Source organism: Scylla paramamosain, chromosome 26, assembly GCF_035594125.1.
Source record: "Scylla paramamosain isolate STU-SP2022 chromosome 26, ASM3559412v1, whole genome shotgun sequence".
Classification (NCBI taxonomy): domain Eukaryota; kingdom Metazoa; phylum Arthropoda; class Malacostraca; order Decapoda; family Portunidae; genus Scylla; species Scylla paramamosain.
Window position 1 is genome coordinate 1,400,001 of NC_087176.1, and position 24,643 is coordinate 1,424,643.

Here is a 24,643-nt window from a genome sequence, read left to right on the forward strand (position 1 = left end):
GGGCACTCATAACAATGAAAGAACATTTCACAAGTGAATTACGTACAGCCACAGATATACACACACTGAGAACTTATCAGGGAAGAGAGACATGTGAGAGGCGAGAGTCAGCCTCCCGTGCGGCGTCCAGGTGGCCACCCTCAGGGGCGTGCTGTCGGGGGCGCTGTACGGCTGCCACACGAACACGCCCACCCGCCTGACAGATCTGTGCGTGAGAAATAAACAGCATCACAATGCAGTAGAGAATTTTTGGTGGAATATGTCATTAAAATATACATCAACTAGTTTCCTTGGTTACTAAAGAGCAGTAGTCGTGCTAGAGTGTAAACTGGACGTGGCGCTGGGAAACACTTCACGTCAGGCGTCTGTTACCTGTCCCGCCAACCAGTGTGTTGTAATATCTAGTCCCTTACCTGGAAGTTTTATGATCTTGGATTCGGAGCAGCATGGCGTTCCTGTTGGAGAGAAGGCCATGCAGGCCGCCAAGGTGGCTGAGAGGGAGGCGAGTGAGGACAAGGATCCTCGTGGACCACCTGAGGGCGTGACGCCTGAGTGACAGGTGAGCGAAGGCGGCGAGGAAGGCTGGGTCATCACTCACCACCACCACCACCAGGCACTGCCACACCTCTCCTAGCTGTGGAGAGATTAAGAAATTCTTCTCCAGATCATTTCTCTCTTGGTTTCCCTTTTACCTTTCATTTCAACTGGGAACGTCCTGCAGTACCTCACGAACCCCGTCAACCGTCTCCCTGAGGCGGCCGTGGCTTGCATCAGAACCGTTGACGCTGCCGCCTACCGCCCGCAGCACTCTGACGCCCCGCGGCGCTTGCATCACCTCCAACTCCTCATGATAATACCGAGAATGGACAATTAATGTATTAAATAAATAGGTAAATAAGTAAACAGACAAATAAATCAAAGAAATCCAGACCGTAAAATATTAATTTAAAGTTTCTTTCTGGTTACCTCATGTTGGTCAGCAAGCAGCAGGCAAGCGTGCTGGCACGGGGCGTGGCTGGTGAGCACTGACTCCACCGCCCCCACCACGCTCCACTCCTGTCTCTCTTCGGAGGCAAAATACAAGAACAACCTTCATTATTAATACACTTGCGTCATGTAACCATGTTAGTAATGAAAGTGTACATTTTTACAGGTAATCTTGTACAGTAATTTTGTTGCTCACTTGGATGAAGAGATGCTGAAGTTGTCCATTGTAGGCAGGACGGCAGAGCCATCACCACCACCACCACCACCACCAATCTCATGACACCCGCCACAGCTGCCCTCGCTGCTGCCGCTACACGTCATGCACGCAGAGGCTGATGTAACAATTCACTTTACTTTGCATTTCATACGCATATCAGTACTCTCTCTCTCTCTCTCTCTCTCTCTCTCTCTCTCTCTCTCTCTCTCTCTCTCTCTCTCTCTCTCTCTCTCTCTCTCTCTCTCTCTCTCTCTCTCTCTCTCTCTCTGCATCGTGAATAGATATATAAATAGGAATAATGAGTACCATGAGTGGGACTTACAGCATGTCTTAATAAATCATGATATAAAAACAGCAGTTTCTGTTTCTGTGTGTTTAATGTGTAACTGTGCGCCTCAGAGCCTCTTTCTCCAGACGACATGCCCACGACATTTTCCAAAGAGGGTGTACAGCTTGTGAGGGACGTGAGGATGACACTGCTATCACAGTAAACAGAATGGAACGCGCCAACCACTCAGTACAGAGGAAAGACACCTGAGTGATAAGGAGAAAAGCAACTGACAACGGAACTCTTTGAATGGAAATGCTGTACGTTCCATGTGTATCTGGGGCCACAGAGTCTTCCTGCTTGCTTCCAGCGCTTGATCCACCTGCAGACAGTGGAGGGACTCACGCCGTGCTGCCTCGCGATGCTTCTGACGGACGTTCCACGAAGCCACATGACCACAAACTTGTAGTGGTCGGAGAGGCTGGTTGGCTGCGAGGGATATTTCTTCTTTACCCGCATGGCAACGCTGACGTCCTGGGCAAGCACTGTTCCTTGAGTCATCGGCTGTGCTGCTTTGCGGTGGAAAGATTTATTACGGGAAATGTAAAGCTGATTCCAGTGTGACTCTTAATCATGTAGGATTCTCTAAAAAAAAAAAAAAAAAAAAAGATTGCAAGAAATCGTTTTTAGATGTAATTATAATTAGGAAAGTCTTTTACAATCGTTTCCTCATTAAAGAAGCTTTTCTTTGCCATGTCAGGTATTAGAGGGAGAGATGGATATGACTATTTGTCAAGGCTGGAAGGCTGACTGGGTAGTCCGTTTTAATAAAAAAAAACATTAAAATCGAACAAATATCGATGATAATAACGTTACTTATGAAATATTTCGTGTACAAATAAATAAATAGAGTATAATTCTTATATAGTGCAGACATCACAGTGCCTCAGGTGATGAAGTGTGTCAGGTAATGTGGTGTTTTTGTAAGTCTTTAATTGCCTTGTCCCTACCAGATGCCGTTAAAGGAACAGTGTTATTATGAAAGTGTGTGGAGAGCACTAAACACAAGCCCACCAAGACCACCTCCTCTCACCGGGACACGCAGGAATGGACTGCTGGCTCTGTGGCGCTTCTGCTTCATGTAGCCTGTGTGTGTGTGTGTGTGTGTGTGTGTGTGTGTGTGTGTGTGTGTGTGTGTGTGTGTGTGTGTGTGTGTTTGAAGCAAGCACGGGTTGCCTTTATTATTAATGTCTGATGCTTGGGTACATAATTTAGTCAGTTACAGAGAGAGAGAGAGAGAGAGAGAGAGAGAGAGAGAGAGAGAGAGAGAGAGAGAGAGAGAGAGAGAGAGAGAGAGAGAGAGAAGCAGATAGATATATAGACGGACAAACAAACAACGAGACCCAAAAACAAGATAATTTATTTCATTAGGGATTATTCATTAGGGATTATCCATTATTTGTTACCCACATAATTATTTTTTTCATTTTACTTATTTAATTATTCATTTTATCTTATTTATTTTATTTATTTATTCATTTATTTGTTTATTTTATTTTTGCCAGTAAATATGAAGGCAGGATAACACCACAGGGGTTGCCAGAGGGAGTCAGTGCTCCTTCCAGGGCTTGACGAGCACCTCCAGACACCACACCGCCAGCCCGGCCATCACGCCCCCGCCCAGCAGCACAAACACTCCCTGCAACACAACACACGTGACAGAAACACCTTTTGCAACACAACACACACATGAAACAAACACTCCCTGCAACACAACACACGTGACACAAACACCCCCTGCAACACAACACACACATGAAACAAACACTCCCTGCAACACAACACACGTGACACAAACACCCCCTGCAACACAACACACACGTGACACAAACACCCCCTGCAACACAACACACGTGACACAAACACCCCCTGCAACACAACACACGTGACACAAACACCCCCTGCAACACAACACACGTGACACAAACACTCCCTGGAACACAACACACGTGACACAAACACCCTGGAACACAACGCACGTGACACATTATTATTATTATTATTATTATTATTATTATTATTATTATTATTATTATTATTATTATTATTATTATTATTATTATCATTATTGTAACAATAATAATAATAATAATAATAATAATAATAATAATAATAATAATAATAATAATAATAATAGTAATAATAATGATAATAATAACAATAATAATGACTAGATAAAAAGAGAAGGAAAAGAAAAAAAACAGATAGAAAGACATACTCGTACGTATATATAGCTTTATTCTTTCATAAATACATAGATGCACAGACACAAAGATAGACAAGCAGTGAGAGATAAACCGGTACTCCCGTTTTATTCATTAGCTAATCCATTAATGACCCTGTGAAACTATGGGCGGGGGAGAGTGAGTGAATCTTCCTAGCGGCGGCACGTGAGCTCCATGCACCACACCACCAGGGCGGCACTCAGACCCCCGCCCAGCAACACAAACACTCCCTGCAACACAACACACAGGATTGTCTTTGATGAAGGTTCTTTAAGTAGCGGTGTTACATGGTTTCAGCATTTGCATGATATGTAGTCTTGTTATAACGTCACCCAGGTATTAAGAATTACTCTCTCAGTCAAATTAAGACATTACACTGTCAGCCAAATTAAGATATTACACTGTCAGCCAAATATCAGTGCCCTCCTCTCACCCAGATGTTAGAGACAGAGATGGATGACATAACCAACGCCTTCTTGGGAATGTTTCCACACTCGGTAAAATTTGGAACGTTCTCCATCCCATAGTCAAATAAACCCTGCTCGCTTAATTCCAGAGTTCTGAAATAATAACAATAATAATTAACTCTCAATACGGTTAAGTGTAAATATAAAAAATAACAGGTATGACTCAATATTTCCAGCAATTCAAAAACAATTTCCAACACACCGACCTCTTGTTGAATCCATGGACGAGAGGATTGGTCTTCTGGCTTACCATCCCGAATGAGGAAGGAAAAAACCCATCCCTGGAGAGGTAAAAGTCACACCGCCCTAGAAAGAGAGAGAGAGAGAGAGAGAGAGAGAGAGAGAGAGAGGGAGAGAGAGAGAGAGAGAGAGAGAGAGAGAGAGAGAGAGAGAGAGAGAGAGATCCCCGTTACTCACGACATTTCATATGGTTTTTGATGTTTTTACGTCAGGTTTCCCTCGAGTCTATTTAAGCGAAGGACAAAGGAATTTGCTTTTGGTGTCTGGGAACCGTTACCGCGAATGGATGCCCTTCCTAACCTCGGACACTGTCCAGGATTAGGAGATAAGACAGGAGGTGGACACTTGCGATGAAGAAAAATGTAAAAAAGATAAGTAGGAATTTATGAAGACTTCCTCACTTGACTTATCAGCACACACCACCACCACAGTCCTTCCAAAGCCCCTCCTACCATTTTTCCACTGACATCCATCATCACCATCAGAGGAATGGAATGGAACCTTATATTTCCACACATACCTTTGTTGCTGAAGTCTGAGGCAACAAGCTTCTTCAGAGAGTTCCCAGCATCAACAAGCACGTGGCCGCCCGTTCTCACCAGGGTGTCGAGACTCTCCTTATAGCGCGCCTGTGTGTGGAACTCCAGGCGACCCTCCTTCTCCAGTCCGGCAACCTCTCGTATCTCCCCGAATGTGGCGTCCTTCAGAGAGAGGAACGAGGCTCAGCAGTGTGTGTGTGTGTGTGTGTGTGTGTGTGTGTGTGTGTGTGTGTGTGTGTGTAAGTTGGATGGGAGGCAGACCATACTCGTAAGGAGGTTGTGTCAGGTTAGATAACTCTTGAGGCACAAACGACCTGTAATATTGGTCTAAATATCATTGTTGTTGTTGGTGTTGTTGTTGTTATTGTTGTTTTTGTTGTTGTTGTTGTTGTTTTTTTTTTTTTTTTTGTTGTCTTGTGCACCGAAGTCGCTGTAGGAGGGGAGGCTTGCAGTTAGCAAGACCAGAAGGGCAATTGGCGTGAAAATAGCGGTATATAGTGAAAATATAAATGAACTCAAATGCCTCAAAACAGAACTAATTTCTTCCTACTGAAAATTTACATTACCATTGTGTGCGAGCATTACCCTGACAAGCTGTTCGTAGCCGGAATACTTCTGCCAGATCATGACCACGCTCGGGTGGTCCAGGACGTCCCTCAGAGTCTGAAAAGGCTGCGGCACGTATCTCACGGCAAGCAGGGACATGAGGTTGCCGGAGTAACTCTTTCCTAACACCAGTACCGTCAGCATCCACAGCCCCAGCACAAGACGCTCCCACCACCACCACTCCGCTGGCCACTCCACGTCTGCGTTGGGAGTGAGTAAAGCAGAGTTAGTCTTCATTAAGGGATGACAGCTGCTTCCTGACAGCACGGAAACCTTCAAGATGTTAACCAGCATCCGGCAGGAGGGGCCCAGCACGGTCTCCGAGGCCTCACCTTGCTGCAGAAGGATTCGCACGGGGCTGAAGGTGTTGGCGGACCAGCTGCCGCGAAGGAGCGGTTTGCCGGGCAAGCAGGATGGAAACTGAAGCAGGACGAGGAGCACCCCCAGCAGCGCCGCCAGGGTAACTGCCCACACCAGGAGCGTGAGGGGCAGCAGGAAGCCCCACGGATCTGTCTCTAGTCCACTCAGACCGCTAAGTATTTGTACGCTTGTATAGAAGAATGCATATGTGTAATCGACAGATTCATATCGAACGTGACTGAATACGAAAGGCCCAGGTGAAAAATCCGCTTCCTGTTAAATATATATGTATATATATGTATATATATATATATATATATATATATATATATATATATATATATATATATATATATATATATATATATATATATATATATATATATATGTGTGTGTGTGTGTGTGTGTGTGTGTGTGTGTGTGTGTGTGTGTGTGTGTGTGTACTGTGAAGTTAAATAGATCTATACATTAGTAAAAGTGCGGAGTGGCTGCCGCTCACCTCCCGCACCACCATGCCGATCATGCCGGTCCAGGAGCCGTCCGGCATTCTGCTGCCGAAGGTTCTCTCGGGGGACAACACATACGTAGTTCTGATCCGTTGAATATAGTGAAAAATTTATGTTTATAGAATGCAATAATAACAGTCACATTTCAAGGTCTTTTTGTGAACGATGAAATAAGCAAATGAAAAACCTGTTACAAGTGAACTGATGCACAACATTTTTGTAACACACGGGACTCACTTACGTGAAGTTCATCCTTGCAGCAAAGTACTTCACAACGTCACTTATGTACCCCGTGTATTCCAGGCGACGACCGCCGGGCTCGCCCGCGTCGTCGACCCAGGACAAGCTGTGGGCAGGCAGCACCTCCACCACCACCTTCAGGCGCGGCGCGGAGCTGAACCTAAGCGAGTCACGCACTCACTTAGACATTGAAATTTCATTATATCAAGGGCACTCATAAAAATTAAACAACATTTCACAAGTGAGTTACGTACAGCCACAGATATACACACACTGAGAACTTATCGGGGAAGAGAGACATGTGGGAGGCGAGAGTCAGCCTCCCGTGCGGCGTCCAGGTGGCCACCCTCAGGGGCGTGCTGCCGGGGGCGCTGTACGGCTGCCACACGAACACGCCCACCCGCCTGACGGATCTGTGGGTGGGCAATAAACAGCCTCACAATGCAGTAGATAATTTTTGGTGGAATATATCATTAAAACATACATCAACAAGTTTCCTTGGTTACTAAAGAGCAGTAGTCGTGCTAGAGTGTAAACTGGACGTGGCGCTGGGAAACACTTCACGTCAGGCGTCTGTTACCTGTCCCGCTAACCAGTGTGTTGTAATATCTAGTCCCTTACCTGGAAGTTTTATGATCTTGGATTCGGAGCAGCATGGCGTTCCTGTTGGAGAGAAGGCCATGCAGGCCGCCAAGGTGGCTGAGAGGGAGGCGAGTGAGGACAAGGATCCTCGTGGACCACCTGAGGGCGTGACGCCTGAGTGACAGGTGAGCGAAGGCGGCGAGGAAGGCTGGGTCATCACTCACCACCACCACCACCAGGCACTGCCACACCTCTCCCAGCTGTGGAGAGATTAAGAAATTCTTCTCCAGATCATTTCTCTCTTGGTTTCCCTTTTACCTTTCATTTCACCTGGGAACGTCCTGCAGTACCTCACGAACCCCGTCAACCGTCTCCCTGAGGCGGCCGTGGCGTGTATCAGAACCGTTGACGCTGCCGCCTACCGCCTGCAGCACTCTGACGCCCCGCGGCGCTTGCGTCACCTCCAACTCCTCATGATAATACCGAGAATGGACAATTAATATATTAAAAAAATAGGTAAATAAGTAAACAGACAAATAAGTCAAAGAAATCCAGATCGCAAAATATTAATTTAAAGTTTCTTTCCCGTTACCTCATGCTGGTCAGCAAGCAGCAGACAAGCGTGCTGGCACGGGGCGTGGCTGGTGAGCACTGACTCCACCGCCCCCACCACGCTCCACTCCTGCCTCTCTTCGGAGACAAAATACAAGAACAACCTTCATTATTAATACACTTGCGTCATGTAACCATGTTAGTAATGAAAGTGTTCATTTTTACAGGTAATCTTGTACAGAAATTTTGTTGCTCACTTGGATGCAGAGATGCTGAAGTTGTCCATTGTAGGCAGGACGGCAGAACCACCACCACCTCCAACAGTACTCTCATGACACCCGCCACAGCTGCCCTCGCTGCTGCCGCTACACGTCATGCACGCAGAGGCTGATGTAACAATTCACCCTACTTTGTATTTCATACGCATATCAGTACTCTCTCTCTCTCTCTCTCTCTCTCTCTCTCTCTCTCTCTCTCTCTCTCTCTCTCTCTCTCTCTCTCTCTCTCTCTCTCTCTCCCTGCATCATGAGTAGCAATAAAAATAGGAATAATGAGTACCATGAGTGGGACTTACAGCATGTCTTAATAAATCATGATATAAAAACAGCGCTTTCTGTTTGTGTGTGTTTAATGTGTAACTGTGCGCCTCAGAGCCTCTTTCTCCAGACGACATGCCCACGACATTTTCCAAAGAGGGTGTACAGCTTGTGAGGGACGTGAGGATGACACTGCTATCACAGTGAACAGAATGGAACGCGCCAACCACTCAGTACAGAGGAAAGACACCTGAGTGATAAGGAGAAAAGCAGCTGACAACGGAACTCTTTGAATGGAAATGCTGAACGTTCCATGTGTATCTGGGCCCACAGAGTCTTCCTCCTTGTTTCCAGCGCTTGATCCACCTGCAGACAGTGGAGGGACTCACGCCGTGCTGTCTCGCGATGCTTCTGGCGGACGTTCCACGAAGCCACATGAACACAAACTTGTAGTGGTCGGAGAGGCTGGTTGGCTGCGAGGGATATTTCTTCTTTACCCGCATGGCAACGCTGACGTCCTGGGCAAGCACTGCTCCTTGAGTCATCGGCTGTGCTGCTTTGCGGTGGAAAGATTTATTACGGGAAATGTAAAGCTGATTCCAGTGTGACTCTTAATCATGTAGGATTCTTAAAAAAATAAAGAAAAAAAAATGCAAGAAATCGTTTTTAGATGTAATTATAATTAGGAAAGTCTTTTACAATCGTTTCCTCATTAAAGAAGCTTTTCTTTGCCATGTCAGGTATTAGAGGGAGAGATGGATATGACTATTTATCAAGGCTGGAAGTTTGACTGGGTAGTCCGTTTTAATAAAAAAAAACATTAAAATCGAACAAATATCGATGATAATAACGTTACTTATGAAATATTTCGTGTGCAAATAAATGAAATAGAGTATAATTCTTATATAGTGCAGACATCACAGTGCCCAAGGTGATGAAGTGTGTCAGGTAATGTGGTGTTTTTGTAAGTCTAATTGCCTTGTCCCTACCAGTTGCCGTTAAAGGAACAGTGTTATTATGAAAGTGTGTGGAGAGCACTAAACACAAGCCCACCAAGACCACCTCCTCTCACCGGGACACGCAGGAATGGACTGCTGGCTCTGTGGCGCTTCTGCTTCATGTAGCCTGTGTGTGTGTGTGTGTGTGTGTGTGTGTGTGTGTGTGTGTGTGTGTTTGAGGCAAGCACGGGTTGCCTTTATTATTCATGTCTGATGCTTGGGTACATAATGTAGTCAGTTACAGAGAGAGAGAGAGAGAGAGAGAGAGAGAGAGAGAGAGAGAGAGAGAGAGAGAGAGAGAGAGAGAGAGAGAGAGAGAGAGCAGATAAATATGTAGACGGAGAAACAAACAACGAGACCCAAAAACAAGATTAATTTATTTCATGAGGGATTCCATTATTTGTTACCCACATATTTATTTATTCATTTTTTAATTTGATTATTTATTTTATTTTATTTTATTTTATTTATTTATTTATTTATTTATTTTATTTACTCATTTTTTTTTTTTCCGGTAAATATGAAGGCAGGACAGCAGCACAGGGGTTGCCAGAGGGAGTCAGTGCTCCTTCCAGGGCTTGACGAGCACCTCCAGACACCACACCGCCAGCCCGGCCACCACGCCCCCGCCCAGCAGCACAAACACTCCCTGCAACACAACACACGTGACACAAACACCCCCCTCCAACACAATACACGTGACACAAACACCTTCTGCAATACAACACACACATGACACAAACACTCCCTGCAAAACAAAACACGTGACACAAACAACTCCTGCAACACAACACACATAACACACACCCCTGCAACACAACACACGTAACACAAACACCCCTGCAACACAGCACACGCTACACAAACACCCCTGCAGCACAACACACGCGACACAAACACCCCTTTAACACAACACACGTAACACAAACACCCTTGCAACACAACACACGTAACACAAACACCCCTGCAACACAACACACTTAACACAAACACCCTTGCAACACAACACACGTAACACAAACACCCGTGCAACACAACACACAAGTGACACAAACACTCCCTGTAACACAACACACACGTGACACAAACACTCCCTGTAACACAACACACACGTGACACAAACACTCCCTGCAACACAACACCAGTGACATTCGCAATCTTAATAATTTGATCTTAGATACGGGTTCCTATGCACTGTCGATCACAGTTTTTTTTTTTTTATGTAGTTTTCTGATAATATTTCATCTTCTTTTACATTTTGACTTCCAGCAATTGATAATACAAAGTTGTATTTACCTTAAGTCACTGAGGCTACTCTTTTTCTATGGTTTTGGCATGTGTGAATCTTTCCTTGTTACTCCTAAAACATATTTCCGTCAGATATCTAACGTTTAACAGCTTTGAATGTAAGTTACTGGGGTTTTCAATGATGCTTTCGTGATTATAATGAAAGTTTCACTAGCATTTTGCACCGTCAGAAGAAAAGTCATGCATAAAAACGACTTACCATCTCTGTGGCTCTTGTAAATGGTACTGATGAGAGAACAAAGCGTTTAGGAATACAGGCCATGATGCTACAACTACATTAAAAAAAAAGCCTCTCAGTCCAAATTATACAATAGATGATACAAGTTTCTCTCTCTCTCTCATTCTCTCTCTCTCTCTCTCTCTCTCTCTCTCTCTCTCTCTCTCTCTCTCTCTCTCTCTCTCTCTCTCTCTCTCTCTCTCTCTCTCTCTCTCTCTCTCTCTCTCTCTCTCTCTCTCTCTCTTTTCCGTTGTAGTGTAAGTTAGCTTGACTTTAAATATTACTCTTGTAAAATGTTGACGGTGAAATACTATGAGCTGCATCCCGTGTCGTCCATACGTCAGTCTGGTGCACAAAGTTGGTCTGCTCACCCAGATGTTGGAGGCGGAGATGGACGAGGTGACGAGCATCTTCTTGGGAATGTTGTCACACTCGGTAAAGTTAGGCACATTTTCCATCCAGTACGATATCAAACCCTGCGCATTTAGTCTCCCGATCCTGAAAATGAACTGAGGTAAGAAGACAAACACGTCTTAAATACCGGTTCACCTTAACCCTCTGAGTCCGGTAGCTTTTTGTAGTCTTTCTGGTAAATGTTATATATTCCTGTTAACACATTGAGCTTCATTGTCGCTCTCTTGAAATCAGTGAGTTAAGTATTGCGTCTAGTGAAACACTCACCTTAAATGCCTCTAGTTTTATGTAACTCTGACATACAATGAAGTTAAACTCCATGAAGTTACTGTACCAGGAGTGTGAGGATGAAGTAACAGACGGCGAACCTTCGTGTCCTTACCTTTTATTGAAAGCGTGAATGAGAGGATTGGTCTTCTGGCTCCACATGGAAGCCAGAGACGGCATGAACCCATCTCTGGATATGTAGAAGTCACACCGACCTGAGGAGAGAGAGAGAGAGAGAGAGAGAGAGAGAGAGAGAGAGAGAGAGAGAGAGAGAGAGAGAGAGAGAGAGAGAGTATTATTGTTCAGCTGGTGCTATTGCTGGTGTTTTGCCACTGCTAATAGTGGCACTAATACCACTACAACAAGAGGAAGCAATCAACACGGCAGGCCACTCCCCACACGGATCCTAAAGTTTTAAGATGAACACAAAGAATGTGGAAAATTTTATACTGTGAAATTTTAAAGAATAATACCTGTCTAGCGTCCTGCTCACCTTTCTGCGAGAAGTCTAGAGCAATGAGGCTTCTGAGACTGATCGCCGCGTCCACAAGCGCATGATCGCCCGCCCGCACCAGTTTGTCGAGACTCGTCAGGTACTGAGCCTGTGTGTGGAACTTGAGGCGACCTTTCTTCTCCAGCTCCGCTACCTCACGAAACACTCCGGACTCGACACTCTGAAGGAAACTACTTTGTCTGTTTCTATTTTAGTATCGTGTGAGAAATTTGGCTATATATATATATATATATATATATATATATATATATATATATATATATATATATATATATATATATATATATATATATATATATATATATATATATATATTGCAAAAAGTTTAATAATTTATCGCTGCGAACAATACTTTACCCTGATATACTGTTCGTAACTTGATAATTTCTGCCATATCATGACCACGCTCGGGTGGTCCAGGACGTCCCTCAGAGTCTGGAAGGGCTGCGGCATGTATCTCACGGCCAGCAGGGACATGAGGTTGCCGGCATAACTCTTTGCTAACACTAGTACCGTCATCATCCACAGCCCCAGCACCAGACGCTCCCACCACCACCACTCCGTGTGCCACACCACGTCTGCGTTGGGAGTGAGGGAGGCAGAGTTAGTCTTCATTAGGGCAAGACTGCTGATAGCTGAGAACACGGAAACGCAAAGGAGCCCCCGTGCAGAGGGGACCCAGCACGGTCACTGAGGCCTCACCTTGCTGCAGAAGGACGCGCACAGAGCGGAAGCTGCTACGGCTTACTGCAATGCTGGGCAGACAAGAGGAGAGCACGTTCAGAATGGCGAGCACCCCCAGCAGCGCCGCCAGGGTGGCTGCCCACACCAGGGCCGTGAGGGGCAGCAGGAAGCCCCACGGGTCTACCTGTAGTCCAGTCAGGCCATTGATGATTCTCACGTTCTGCATGGCGTACACTGACGTGTGTCCTGTTGCTTCCCTCCGCACCAGATTGACAATCATGGGGCCCGGCACGAAGTCTGCCTCCTGAAGAAAGTGTGAGTGTGTGTGTGTGTGTCTCCATGATCATTCTTTCTTGTGTTCATCAGTGTAATACAAATAGGCGCTATCATGAACAGTGATTGAAATATGTTGGAGTATTGCCCAATAAGGATGAATATTTAAAATTGAATGCTACACTCCGATTCTGGTGATGGCGCTCGCAGGACAATCACAGTAACTGTGCCTACTGAGGGCAGGTGGTGGTGTTCGCTCACCTCCCGCACCAGCATGCCCACCACACCGGTCCAGGATCCGTCAGGCAGCTTGGTGCCGAAGGTCCTCTCAGGAGACACCACGTACCTGTACCTGGACACACAGTGGACACACTCATCACCCCTGAATGCAAATTCCTAGACAAGACGCCTGCGGTAAAGGTTCGTGTATACGAGTATTACGTCACGCTTCACTCTCTAGAAATCTGGTCAATTGCAGACTTACGAAAAGTTCATCGCTTTGGCGAAGTAACGCACGACGTTGTCTGCATATCCTGTGTACTCCAGGCGGCGGCCGTCCGGGGCTCGGGAGTCCGGGACCCACTCCAGCGTGTGGTGCGGTATGAGCTCCACTGCCACGGAGAGGGTCGGTGGCGACGTGAACCTGTTGCAGTAGGGAGTGTGCTTTTATTTAGCGAATAGTTTTGTTGATACAGAAAATTTAATATTTGACGTACGTTTTGTGATAAGCCCTTTGTGTGCTGCTCAGGACTGACACATAAAACTTATCAGGGAAGAGCGGCATCCTGGACTTGAGAGTCAGCCCTCCCTGTGTGGTCCAGGTAGCCACCCTCAAGGGCTTGCTGCTGGCGGCGCTGTACGGCTGCCACACGTACACCTCCGCTTTGCTACCAGTACAGAACGTGAACAAAAATAAACGAAGAAAAAATTCTATCACGTGACTTTTTCAGTCGTATATTTTTGATGAGGACAACGACTGCAATATCTGTACTTCAGTGAGAAGGGAACATCGCTGCAGCCTGGAGTTTGTTAGTATAACACTTCTTATCAGAAAGTTCTCGTAAGATTGTTTCATCACCTGATTCCTCCTTCCTCCTCCTCTCGGAGCAGCATGGCGTTCCTGGTGGAGAGAAGGCCGTGCAGACCGTCAAGGTGGCTGAGAGGGAGGCGAGTGAGGACAAGGATCCTCGTGGACCACCTAAGGGCGTGACGCGTGAGTGACAGGTGAGCGAAGGCGGCGAGGAAGGCTGGGTCATCACTCACCACCACCACCACCAGGCAGTGCCGCACCTCTCCCATCTAAGAGTTACGGTGTTATATATCCTTTTTTAAATCTAAAAGAAAAAAGATAAGCAGTAAAGCTAATAAACACAGAAACTCATTCACATTTACCTGCCGAATGTCGTCGACTGTTTCCTTCAGGTGAGTGCGGGTGTTGTTGTCGTTCAGGCCATCAGCCCCCGCCTGGAAGACGGTAACTCCTCGCGGCGCCTGCACCGCGTCCACTTTCTGCAGGAGATGGCAGGGTGAAAATATACAGATGATATTGTGACCCTTCATAGATTTTCGGGAGTTTGATCAAGAAGAAAGAATAGTGCTGAACCTTGTCTCCGTCAGTGAGCAGCAGCGTGGCGTGGCTGCACGGGGAGTGTGTCCTCAGGATTGACGCACACGCCGCCACTGCCGCAGCCATCGTGTTGCCTTGACGGTGAAGATGTAATAAGGTTGTCAGTGAGCGAAATGTCACGCTTTATTTTGGCACGTAATCGTCCACCTGATGTATGAGAAGCACGTGTAGTCTGTAGTAAAGTGGTGTATGTCTCACCTGGGAGGAGGGAGCGCGAAGCCGCTCCCCACGCACAGCTGGCCGTCAGGACGACCACCAGCAGCGACTTCATGACAGCTGCCACAACTACAGCCAAGAAGAAACTGAACCTGTACCTTTTATTGAAAAAATAAATAAATAAAATATATATATATATATATATATATATATATATATATATATATATATATATATATATATATATATATATATATATATATATATATATATATATATATATATATATATATATACTCGTATATATATATATATATATATATATATATATATATATATGTATATATATATATATATATATATATATATATATATATATATATATATATATATATATATATATATATATATATATATATATATATATATATATATATATATATATATATATATATATATATATATATATATATATGATGTTAAGACTACTTTTTTTTTTTTTTATGTAAGAGGGAACTCTGGTCTACGGCAACAAGAAGGTTATAAAAAAGGTCCACTGTAGGTGCCATTAACAAGAAAAAGGTAAAAAAGAGGTAAGCTTTTATTGATATCACCAACATCGTTACGAATATACAACCACATAGTAATATAAAGACGACTCAGGTTTTACACACACTATCTTCGTAACAATCAAGTGACATGAAGTGTTCTTACTCAACGTAAAGAACACAGTAATTACCTCTCTTATTTTTAGCCATTCATCTCCCTTGTACTCATGTCCACTTCCTTCCTTACAGGCACAGTCTACAGCCCCTGACGCTGGCCATAACCTAGCAGGACAGTCAAGAAACAACGCTGTCAGAAAGGTCAGTATGATCAGTACAGTCGTGGTCAGAAGTCGAGCATCTTTTCCACTTCCACTGTTCTGCTTCTCTCCCTCAGTTCCAAGTCCCTTGAGCTAAGAGTCCACCCTTTGCCAGGTTTTGAAGGATTACCAGTATATCAGACAACCAAAGAATGAGAGAGAGAGAGAGAGAGAGAGAGAGAGAGAGAGAGAGAGAGAGAGAGAGAGAGAGAGAGAGAGAGAGAGAGAGAGAGAGAGAGAGAGAGAGAGAGAGAGAGAGTAAACGGTGTGAGAGCAGATGGTTCCTCAGTTTCTTACCACGAGTGTATTGCAATTCATCGGATCTGCCTGCATGAACGTATTGTATGGGTAACTTTTCAGCGGCTTGTGATTGTACACGTTGCCTTCTTGCCTCCACCGGTTGATCCACCTGCAGACTGTGGACGCGCTCACGCCAGACTCCCGAGCGATGGTTCTAGCGGACTTCCCGTTAATCCACATGGACACAAAGTTGCTTCTCTCAAAGAGACTGGTGGGGCGGGACTGGTGTCGCTTCATCGTCCACCGGAGGGCGTGGGTGCCTGGTGGTGACCTAAATGTCGTTTGGCTGCGCTGCATCACGAGAGAAAATTTGCACGTGAATTCCAGTTAAGATTTAGAAAATACGTAGCTTTATCATAATAGTTTTTTTTTTTCTATATTTAATAATTTTCCCTTGAAGCTCTTCATTGAAAGTCGTTTTACGTCTTATAAAGAAGACGTTCATTAGTTTATTTGTAAAGTAAAACCTCTGCTCAGGACAACAGCTGCCTACCGGAAAGAAAACGATGTTACTTCACTCTCCTTTGCGACGCAGCGCTCGGCACCATCAACATAGAACATTTGGCTCGCCGCTGACACATATAACATTCAATAGCTCTTCTTCTTCAAGGCTGTAGATTCTTAGAATGTGTAAAACTTTCAAAGGGTTAAGAAACTATTAAAGTTATGTGTCAGGTTCATGTTCTTGTTGCAAAGTTGATGCAAGATTCCTGAAGGACGTAAGAGTTGTATTATCTAACTGGTACTCATGTTTCTATGCCCTGCGTCGCAAATTGTGGTTTCGTACTGTAAACAAGATTATGAACATAGTTTGAACTCCGCACAAACCATCCATCCAGCGAAATGGCGATTTTTTCATACATTATAAGACCGGGGACCTTAGTGGGCCTTTTTTTTTTATTGCAGTTTTGTTGCTCCTGGCCGGTGCACCTCCTACATAAAAAAAAGAAGTATTATCTTCCTTTCTTGTTTACCTGATTTATCGTGTTTGTTTTGAGTGAGTTCATTGAATCACCACGTTTGTCACAGAGTTATGCAGGTCTGCCTGTGGTTTCCGTCGTTCTTGATAAGTTTAGTGTGTTTTCTTATGCGACAAAAAGAAGCAACATTGTTTCAATGCAATGCTTCCTTTACTAGACTCAGAGATAAATATGAACAGCGAACTTATATGAAAACCTAAATAACACACAATAAACCGGATTTGCACACGTTTGTGATCCTCGTAAATAACAGACAATCCACGTAAATAACAAACTAAAAACTAGATTCATGAACTTTGTGTTTAGAAAATATTATGCAAGTCCAAAATAACAGATAATAAACTGAATTTGTGAACCTTTGTGTATAAAAATATTAGGCAAATCCAAAATAACAGAATAAACTGGACTTGTGTCCGTAGAGAGTACGCAATGTACGCAATGCACGATACAGTCGCGGTCAGAAATCAAGCAACTTTCCTCATTCACTTTGTATTTCATGATTCCCTCAACTTTGCGTCCTCAGATCACCTAAAGAAAACACTGTCATCTTTTTTTTAAGACCGTCAGCAAACTAGAGAACTTAAAACTGAGGGGAACTACTAAAAACATTGCAGGGGAGTGGGACATGTTACCCTCCCGGCCATTGCTCCACAGACCTTACCTCTCAGTGGAGGCTTGCACGGGGACAGCTCACAGGGGAAGTTCAGTGCGACGAGGAGAGCAAGAGGGAACTGACCTGCCGCACATTCACCTCCTTTCTTATAATCCGTGGAGAACAAAGGTGTGTGTGTGTGTGTGTGTGTGTGTGTGTGTGTGTGTGTGTGTGTGTGTGTGTGTGTGTGTGTGTATGTATGTGTCGCTCGTTCATATACTTTGTTATTGATGTTACTAGATAGACAGGCCTGGTAATTTTGTACACACACACACACACCTATGTATATAGTTGGTAAATAAACAAGATCTTGATACAAATATTGGCTGTATGTTACACAATATTTACTGTTGATCACCAGGTATGAGTGTTAGTGGCTGTTTCGTTAGGCAGTTGGCGGCGAGGTCTTGTTGATTGGGATATAAAATAGTTATAAGAAACAACTAAAAGTACAAATAAGTAATGGTTGATATTCAGTTACATTTCAATACATTAGGTACTGGCTAACGTAAAGAAAAATTAAAAAAACCTTCACGTATTTGTTTTCGTTTTCTTATGATTCTAGTTCACTTATAAATGTTCGTGTACAACAGGGATCGCCACGTGCAGGCTTCGCGGCGTCTTGCAGCTTCCTTATTTCCTTATGTTTTTGTGCTCTTGTGTAACAATTTCTTGATATGACGACTAGAGAGGTGGTGTGAGAAGTGAGAGTTGCTTAGAGGGACCAGCAGCTCGACACACCAGACCACAAGCCCGGCAGTCAGACCTCCGCCCAGCACCGCAAACACTCCCTGCAACACAACACGGACACAGCTGCTGGCTTACTTAACTCTCTCCCTGCGATATGCAACAAGAAAACTAAAACAATGTATGAAATCGTTATAAGAGTCTACAAGAAAGAAAGGGATTAGAAGAATAGATTTTCTGCAGTTTCTAGCGAGTGTAATATTTGGAGGTGGCAGCAGGACAATAAGAAATGCCTCAAAGTGGCTAGTGGTTGAGGAAAGATGTGTCAACTAGCTGGGAAAATGACAAAAACTATATTTGTGTGCATCAGACGTTAAAATAATAATGTTTCTCTCGACGTGCTCTCTCACCCAAATGTTTGACAGGGAGATATAAGAAGTAATGATCACTTTCTTGGGAACGTTGTCGCACGCTGTATCATTCCCAACACTATCTACCCAGAGTCCCTTTATCCCATTCTCGGACAGCGTCAGGAGACTGGAATGTACGTGGATGCTTGCACAGATTATGGATATCATATTGTACAAAGCCTGAATAATAACAATCAATGAATTAATAAGTAAATAACAACTACTTTCAAGTCATATCTCTCGTTCTTTGTCTTTACGTGATTCGTACTATAATACAGTTCTTTACATATCCCCAGTTGAAACTGATGAGCTGAATTAATATAAACCTAACCTATCTTAACCATTTCATTCAATTTATTTGCATGGAATTCACTGAACGTCCCAACTTCGGAAAGTAAGCATGAATTGGAGAATAAAAAGTGTGCTTAGTAATGTTCAGAATGTAAACTGCCTTTGAGCGCAGCAATACACACCACTTGTCGATGCCGTACAGGAGAGGGCTCGTCTTCTGCACCACCATGGAGCAGGGAAGCGGCAGATAGCTTTCTCTTGATCTGTAGAAGTCACACCGACCTGCGAGAGAGAGAGAGAGAGTGAGAGAGAGAGAGAGAGAGAGAGAGAGAGAGAGAGAGAGAGAGAGAGAGAGAGAGAGAGAGAGAGAGAGAGAGAGAGAGAGAGAGAGAGAGAGAGAATATCTACAACATGTCACCCACGTGTGCCCCAAATACGTATCACAGAGTAGTACCGTTCCGAGAGAAGTCCAGAGACAAGCGTCGCCTGTGGTTGACGTCGAGGTCCACGAGGACGTGGTGGCCGGCCCTCACCAGGGAGTCCAGGCTCTCCAGCAGCTGGGACTGTGTGAGAAAGCTGAGGCGACCTTTGTCCTCTAGCTTAGCAACCTCGCGGAACACTCCAAATTTGACCTCCTGCGAAAAGAGCGGCAATATTTTATACTCGTGAGGAGCTGCCAGGAAGTGCTGGTCGCGGCGCTGCTGACTTGGCATGGGTGGATATCTTGGCACGTTTGAGTAATGTTTACCGTGTCAAGTGTTTCAGACTGAGCATGAAACTGTGTTCGCGCATTACCCTGAGTGACTGCTCGAAAGTCGAATGTTTCTGAGCTATTACGGCCACGCGGTCGTTGTCAACAATGTCCTGCAGAGTCTGGAAGGGCTGAGGAACGTATCTCACTGCCAAAAGGGATACGAGGTTCCCTGCATAACTCTTCGTCAGCACCAGCGTCATCAGCATCCACAGCCCCAGCACCAGACGCTCCCACCACCACCACTCCGCGGGCCACACCACGTCTGCGTTGGGAGTGAGTGAGGCAGAGTTAGTCTTCATTATGGCACGACTGCTGCTCCCTGAGAGCACGGAAACCATCAAGACACAAGGCAGCACCCAACAGGAAGGGTCCAGCACGGTCCCCGAGGCCTCACCTTGCTGAAGGAGGACGCGCACAGGGCTAAAGGTGTTGGCGGACCAGCCGCCTCGGAGGAGCGACCTGCAGGGCAGGCAGGTTGGAAACAAATGCAGGACGAAGAGCACCCCCAGCAGCGCCGCAAGGGTGACTGCCCACACCAGGGGCGTGAGGGGCAGCAGGAAGCCCCACGGGTCAATCTTGAGTCCCGTCAGGCCGCTCAGTATCCTCACTTCTACAATGCCATACACTGCTGAGGGGTCCACCGCCTCGTTCCGTGCAGGATTTAGTGCGAATGGTGCCGGTGAGAAGTCTGCCTCCTGCAAAGTAAACACACAGGTGAACAATGATGGAGTGCTGTGTACAATCAAAGTATGTTTATGTTCTGTCGTGCTAATCGTTTGTGCATTAACAAGAGCCAATAAATACTTCCTGTTGCTTGGCGTACATGAACATCAATGCCGCCTGAGAGGCATGAAGGAAAATAACACGAAATGCGCTGCCCAGCGAACACTGCTTATAGAAAACGTGCAGCAGCTTTGGAACAAGAAAGGCAAGCCCTAGAATCATACGGGATCCTTCCCATTCTCAAGTACCTATTTTATTTATTTATTTATTTTTTATTTCAACACCAGTTAGCGATCGTTCTTGGATGGACAAATATACAGACAGATCGAGAGCTCTTGGTATGCTGCAAACAACGACCATCGGCTCACCTCCCGCACTACCATGCCCATCATGCCGGTCCAGGAGCCATTGGGCAGCTTGGTGCCGAAGGTTCTCTCAGGAGACAACACGTACCTGTACCTTAACCAGAGACTTAAGTATACGTTACAGCATAATTCAGAGTATGAGTATTATAGAGTTTCATGATATAGGTAGTACTATAGAGTTTTACTGGAGTATAATACCAAATACAAACTTACTTGAAGTTCATCGCCTTGGCGAAGTACGTTACAAAATTGTTCAAGAACCCCGTGAGGAGCAGGCGGCGTCCGCCAGGCTCTTGCGGGTCGTCCACCCACGTCAGTGTGTGGTAGGGCAGGAACTCCACCGCCACGGTGAGTGTCGGCGGAGTCGTGAACCTGCAGCGGGGCGCGTCCTTTGTAATGAAGAATCAAGATGTACTGATCATGTTGAATCTTCAGAACGTAAAGCGTGAAGAAGGAATCAGAGTTTTACCAACACAGAGAACTTATCGGGGAAGAGCGACACGTGGGAGGCGAGAGTCAGCCTCCCGTGAGGCGTCCAAGTGGCCACCCTCAGGGGCCTGCTGGCGGGGGCGCTGTACGGCTGCCACACCAGCACGTTCACTTTACTGCACGATTATATTATTTCACTTTAGGATGATTACCAAAACCAACAAAAGTATACTGTGTGATTGGTCTGAATGAGGCACTCCTGCGATACATTTCAGTGTGGAGGACACTCCATTACGGTGCTGAAGAGCAAAAGTTTGGTAAAAAAAGTTAACTTATGTTTGCCTCTAAATCTTACATTCAATTCAAGTTATAGCATTCGTAATACAGCAAAAGACACGTCTAGATTTATTCAGTCACCTGACATCCTCCTTGCCCTTCTGTACGTGCAGCAGCATGGCGTTCCTGTTGGAGAGAAGGCCGTGCAGGCCGCCAAGGTGGTTGAGAGGGAGGCGAGTGAGGACAAGGATCCTCGTGGACCATCTGAGGGCCTGACGTCTGAGTGACAGGTGAGCGAAGGCGGCGAGGAAAGCTGGGTCATCACTCACCACCACCACCACCAGGCAGTGCCACGTCTCTCCCATCTGTTGGGGATTAAAGACTTACGAATATTAGAAATATATATCACAATGTATAAGAATCATTACATTAATGCATTTTTGGGTCATTAACCTGCCTGGCGGATCTTTTCGGCCGTGTGCCTGAGGTTGGTCTGCGATGTGTTGCCGCGCACGTTGCCGGCACCCGCCGCTTGCAACACAGCCAGCCCTCGCGGTGCCTGCAGCATTACTCCTTCCTGAACGAGACCCCACAGAGGAAGGATAATATGTATTACAGTGTATGATACTTTCATGACTCAAATATATCTTGAAAGAAAACGGGGTTCGAGATTTACCTCTTGAGTGTCAGTGACGAGCACCGCCGTGTGCTGGCACGGCGAGTGTGCTGCGAGGACCGACGCCGCCGCCGCCCTCAGCGCCTGCGACGCTTGGTCGTCTTGAAGTGGGAGATTACAATACAACGTTGTCTTGCACTTGTATTTCCATTTACTTCATTTAAGGCAAGTTAATGTATTCTAGTTAGATGATGGAAGGCCCGTGAGCTCACCTGGCAGCAGAGTGTGCTGAGCAACGGTGCGGTGGAACAGGCCCACCACGAGGAGCACCACGGCGGGCGCCATCGCCGCCTCGCCGCCGCAGTGACAGTTAGGAACAGAATTGTACACTTTTCCTCTGCACCAACACGTGAACCAGCCAGCAGACTCTTGCCTATACAGATAATCTGGCTTAGCCAAAATTCACTAACATCTTCACTCTTTCAATAAGGTCACATTGTTAAATTGTAATTGCTGGATGATCATTTGTTCTTATAATAATATGAATGAGTCATTAAGGCACATTCCGTCAAAGAGTATTTATTGTGTTGTACAGCGTGAAGTGGGAGACAGCTTCCCACATTAAGCAGTGGCTCACCGCACATAGTTCAAAAGCAGGTCAGGAATTCATCGGCTCTCACAGCAGCGCGTCAGACAGCGCTGCGATGCGCTCCTTTACATAAACAAACTCATTGCTACGAAAAAATATAACAATAAAATTCCCGTCGAGAAAGATTTTGCATCCCGAAGAATTTTAAATATTACGAGAAATTTGAAGGACTTTAGTCTGAATACATTTCCCTTCCTGGCACGTAAAGACACAATACCATCAATGGAACACTGCGGAAGAGTGAATTGATCATGAAAACTCCAAGCTCTTTAAGACAGAAACTTTTAGAAATGGCTCAAGAAATTCTGCTGGATTTTTTTCCGATCAAACACGTTGCCCTCCTCCTTCCACCGATGGATCCAGCGACACACCGTGGAGGAGCTCACGCCAGTCTCCCTCGCGATGCTGCGGATGGACAAGCCGCCAACCCACAGGAGCACAAACAGGCTGCGCTCCGACAAACTGGTGGGCTTGGTGTGGCATCGCTTCACCACCCACTGCATGCGTCCATCAACCTGCCTGAGGAGCAGCATGCTACAGACAGATCGTCCTCTGGCTCTGCCTTACGAAGGAAAAAGCCTCATTATAATTCCGAGCGGCGAAGAAAAATAACAACTTTTATTATCTTTGAATATCTTGTGTTGATTTATGTTGATTGTTACAGTAAGTGATTAGCGGAGGGATTTCTAGGCCTTATATGAGTGATTTTTTTCCCTATATTTCTAGGCCTTATATGAGTTTTTTTTTTTCCCTATATTTCTAGGCCTTATGTGAGTGATTTTTTTTCCTATATTCGTACACCATTAAAAATTCTTATCCTCCTTTAAGAATCTTTCCTCTTTTCTTTTTCAGGTGGTCCCGTTAGGGGTTACCACAGCGGTCACGCGTCACCACATTACTGTCTTGTGTGTCCTCTGTATCACTGTGTTACTTTGCTACAGCGATGATATCAGTCGGGAAGTGCCTCAGGTGAAAGAATTGTTTAGCTTCTCTTTCTTTCCTCGGAAAGACATTTTGACTCAAGATTTCTCCCTAATTTGCATAACGTAAAACTTCTACATGCTTTGAAAATATCGTTCTAACTTTAAGAAAACAATGTAGATAAAACTGTCTCTACCTCTGCATGAAGATCCTAACGTCTGAAGAAGAGGTACGGTGATGTAGGTCCTCGCTTGAAGACCAGCAGGCGGGAGGTGAAGGCGCCGCGTCCCTGCCGTTCTTCATATAACGTTTAGTGACAGGCGCACCCAGGGCTGTCTGGCTCGTGGGTGGGAGGGTAGGACCCGGCACACCCTTACTTGTTTATTGACGTGATTCTTTGTTCCAGTGCATCGAATTTGTCCAAAAAAAATTACTGCCAGGTTAGCTCACTTACCTAATTACATAATCGTATATAGATAGACAGACAGATTGACAGATACATAGAGAGAGATAGGTAGATAGATAGATAGATAGATAGATAGGTAGATAGTGGAAAGATAGATAGTGGATAGATAAATAGATAGATGGATAGAGAAATTTATTAATTGATAAATAGATAGATAAGCAGATCGATAGATAAGTGGATCGATAGACAGTATACTGAATGCATGAAGTAAATACTGTACATACGAGTAGGTAGAAAAAAGAGACATTCGTTTCCTTATAATGGAAACGAGTCATCACTTATCACCACCACCACCACCACCACCACCACCAGGCAGTGCCACGCCTCTCCCTTCTAAGAGTTACGGTGTTATGTGTCTTTTTTTAAATTCCAAAAAGAAAAAAAAATTAAGTAGTAAGGCTAATAAACACAGGAAC

At 45.1% G+C, this 24,643-nt stretch overlaps 5 protein-coding genes across 8 annotated transcripts in view; all 5 read right to left on the reverse strand.

Annotated features, from left to right (window-relative positions):
* Nucleotides 1–1,392, reverse strand: part of LOC135113879 (glutamate receptor ionotropic, delta-2-like) — a 4,727-nt gene extending 3,335 nt beyond the window's left edge. The window contains exons 1-5 of one of the 4 annotated variants that reach the window (XM_064029503.1): nucleotides 1,184–1,392; nucleotides 967–1,064; nucleotides 725–844; nucleotides 414–634; nucleotides 65–205 (exon numbers count right to left, since the gene is read on the reverse strand). In XM_064029503.1, coding sequence (XP_063885573.1) covers nucleotides 65–205; nucleotides 414–634; nucleotides 725–844; nucleotides 967–1,064; nucleotides 1,184–1,265 — 662 coding nt within the window. In that variant the 5' untranslated portion in view covers nucleotides 1,266–1,392. Of the gene's footprint in view, nucleotides 17–64; nucleotides 206–413; nucleotides 635–724; nucleotides 845–966; nucleotides 1,065–1,183 lie in introns of those variants that run through there. The other 3 variants (XM_064029504.1, XM_064029502.1, XM_064029501.1) reach the window with 3 other exon arrangements.
* Nucleotides 1,393–3,779: 2,387 nt separating this feature from the next.
* Nucleotides 3,780–8,247, reverse strand: LOC135113880 (glutamate receptor ionotropic, delta-2-like). The gene is made up of 13 exons (XM_064029505.1): nucleotides 8,107–8,247; nucleotides 7,890–7,987; nucleotides 7,648–7,767; nucleotides 7,337–7,557; nucleotides 6,988–7,128; nucleotides 6,717–6,875; nucleotides 6,469–6,559; nucleotides 5,942–6,242; nucleotides 5,589–5,809; nucleotides 4,985–5,165; nucleotides 4,431–4,530; nucleotides 4,191–4,317; nucleotides 3,780–3,987 (listed from the first exon to the last, which is right to left on the reverse strand). Exons 1-13 carry the CDS (start codon nucleotides 8,180–8,182, stop codon nucleotides 3,910–3,912), a joined length of 1,914 nt encoding a protein of 637 aa, XP_063885575.1. The 5' UTR covers nucleotides 8,183–8,247; the 3' UTR covers nucleotides 3,780–3,909.
* Nucleotides 8,248–9,741: 1,494 nt separating this feature from the next.
* Nucleotides 9,742–17,706, reverse strand: LOC135113553 (probable glutamate receptor). Its single transcript, XM_064028813.1, has 14 exons — nucleotides 17,650–17,706; nucleotides 14,886–15,001; nucleotides 14,664–14,761; nucleotides 14,453–14,569; nucleotides 14,139–14,359; nucleotides 13,816–13,947; nucleotides 13,545–13,703; nucleotides 13,322–13,412; nucleotides 12,806–13,091; nucleotides 12,461–12,681; nucleotides 12,083–12,263; nucleotides 11,705–11,804; nucleotides 11,280–11,406; nucleotides 9,742–10,032 (listed from the first exon to the last, which is right to left on the reverse strand). Exons 2-14 carry the CDS (start codon nucleotides 14,956–14,958, stop codon nucleotides 9,943–9,945), a joined length of 1,896 nt encoding a protein of 631 aa, XP_063884883.1. The 5' UTR covers nucleotides 14,959–15,001; nucleotides 17,650–17,706; the 3' UTR covers nucleotides 9,742–9,942.
* A 1,724-nt stretch (nucleotides 17,707–19,430) lies between these two features.
* LOC135113487 (uncharacterized) lies at nucleotides 19,431–21,940 on the reverse strand. Its single transcript, XM_064028727.1, has 6 exons — nucleotides 21,717–21,940; nucleotides 21,344–21,475; nucleotides 21,084–21,242; nucleotides 20,824–20,958; nucleotides 19,824–20,595; nucleotides 19,431–19,663 (listed from the first exon to the last, which is right to left on the reverse strand). The coding sequence occupies exons 1-6, from the start codon at nucleotides 21,938–21,940 to the stop codon at nucleotides 19,469–19,471; spliced, it is 1,617 nt and encodes a 538-aa protein (XP_063884797.1). The 3' UTR covers nucleotides 19,431–19,468.
* Nucleotides 21,301–22,588, reverse strand: LOC135113554 (uncharacterized). The gene is made up of 3 exons (XM_064028814.1): nucleotides 22,464–22,588; nucleotides 22,252–22,352; nucleotides 21,301–22,152 (listed from the first exon to the last, which is right to left on the reverse strand). Exons 1-3 carry the CDS (start codon nucleotides 22,534–22,536, stop codon nucleotides 22,024–22,026), a joined length of 303 nt encoding a protein of 100 aa, XP_063884884.1. The 5' UTR covers nucleotides 22,537–22,588; the 3' UTR covers nucleotides 21,301–22,023.
* Nucleotides 22,589–24,643: the final 2,055 nt, after the last annotated feature.

Excerpts from the sequence above, each read along its gene's own strand:
- LOC135113880 (XM_064029505.1), bottom strand. The coding sequence starts at position 8,182 with ATGAGAGTACTGTTGGAGGTGGTGGTGGTTCTGCCGTCCTGCCTACAA. Across the intron at positions 6,876-6,987 it reads TTCCCCGATAAGTTCTCAGT|GTTCAGCTCCGCGCCGCGCC; the intron begins GTGTGTATATCT and ends TGACTCGCTTAG. Across the intron at positions 3,988-4,190 it reads TCTCTGTCTCTAACATCTGG|GGAGTGTTTGTGTTGCTGGG; the intron begins GTGAGAGGAGGG and ends GTTGTGTTGCAG.
- LOC135113553 (XM_064028813.1), bottom strand. The coding sequence starts at position 14,958 with ATGAAGTCGCTGCTGGTGGTCGTCCTGACGGCCAGCTGTGCGTGGGGA. Across the intron at positions 14,360-14,452 it reads CAGTCGACGACATTCGGCAG|ATGGGAGAGGTGCGGCACTG; the intron begins GTAAATGTGAAT and ends CGTAACTCTTAG. Across the intron at positions 13,413-13,544 it reads GCCAAAGCGATGAACTTTTC|GTACAGGTACGTGGTGTCTC; the intron begins GTAAGTCTGCAA and ends CTGTGTGTCCAG.
- LOC135113487 (XM_064028727.1), bottom strand. The coding sequence starts at position 21,940 with ATGGGAGAGACGTGGCACTGCCTGGTGGTGGTGGTGGTGAGTGATGAC. Across the intron at positions 20,959-21,083 it reads GCCAAGGCGATGAACTTCAA|GTACGTGTTGTCTCCTGAGA; the intron begins GTAAGTTTGTAT and ends GTTAAGGTACAG. Across the intron at positions 20,596-20,823 it reads CAAGAGCTCTCGATCTGTCT|CAACAGGAAGTATTTATTGG; the intron begins GTATATTTGTCC and ends ATGTACGCCAAG.
- LOC135113554 (XM_064028814.1), bottom strand. The coding sequence starts at position 22,536 with ATGGCGCCCGCCGTGGTGCTCCTCGTGGTGGGCCTGTTCCACCGCACC. Across the intron at positions 22,353-22,463 it reads TCAGCACACTCTGCTGCCAG|ACGACCAAGCGTCGCAGGCG; the intron begins GTGAGCTCACGG and ends TCCCACTTCAAG. Across the intron at positions 22,153-22,251 it reads TCGTCACTGACACTCAAGAG|GAAGGAGTAATGCTGCAGGC; the intron begins GTAAATCTCGAA and ends GGTCTCGTTCAG.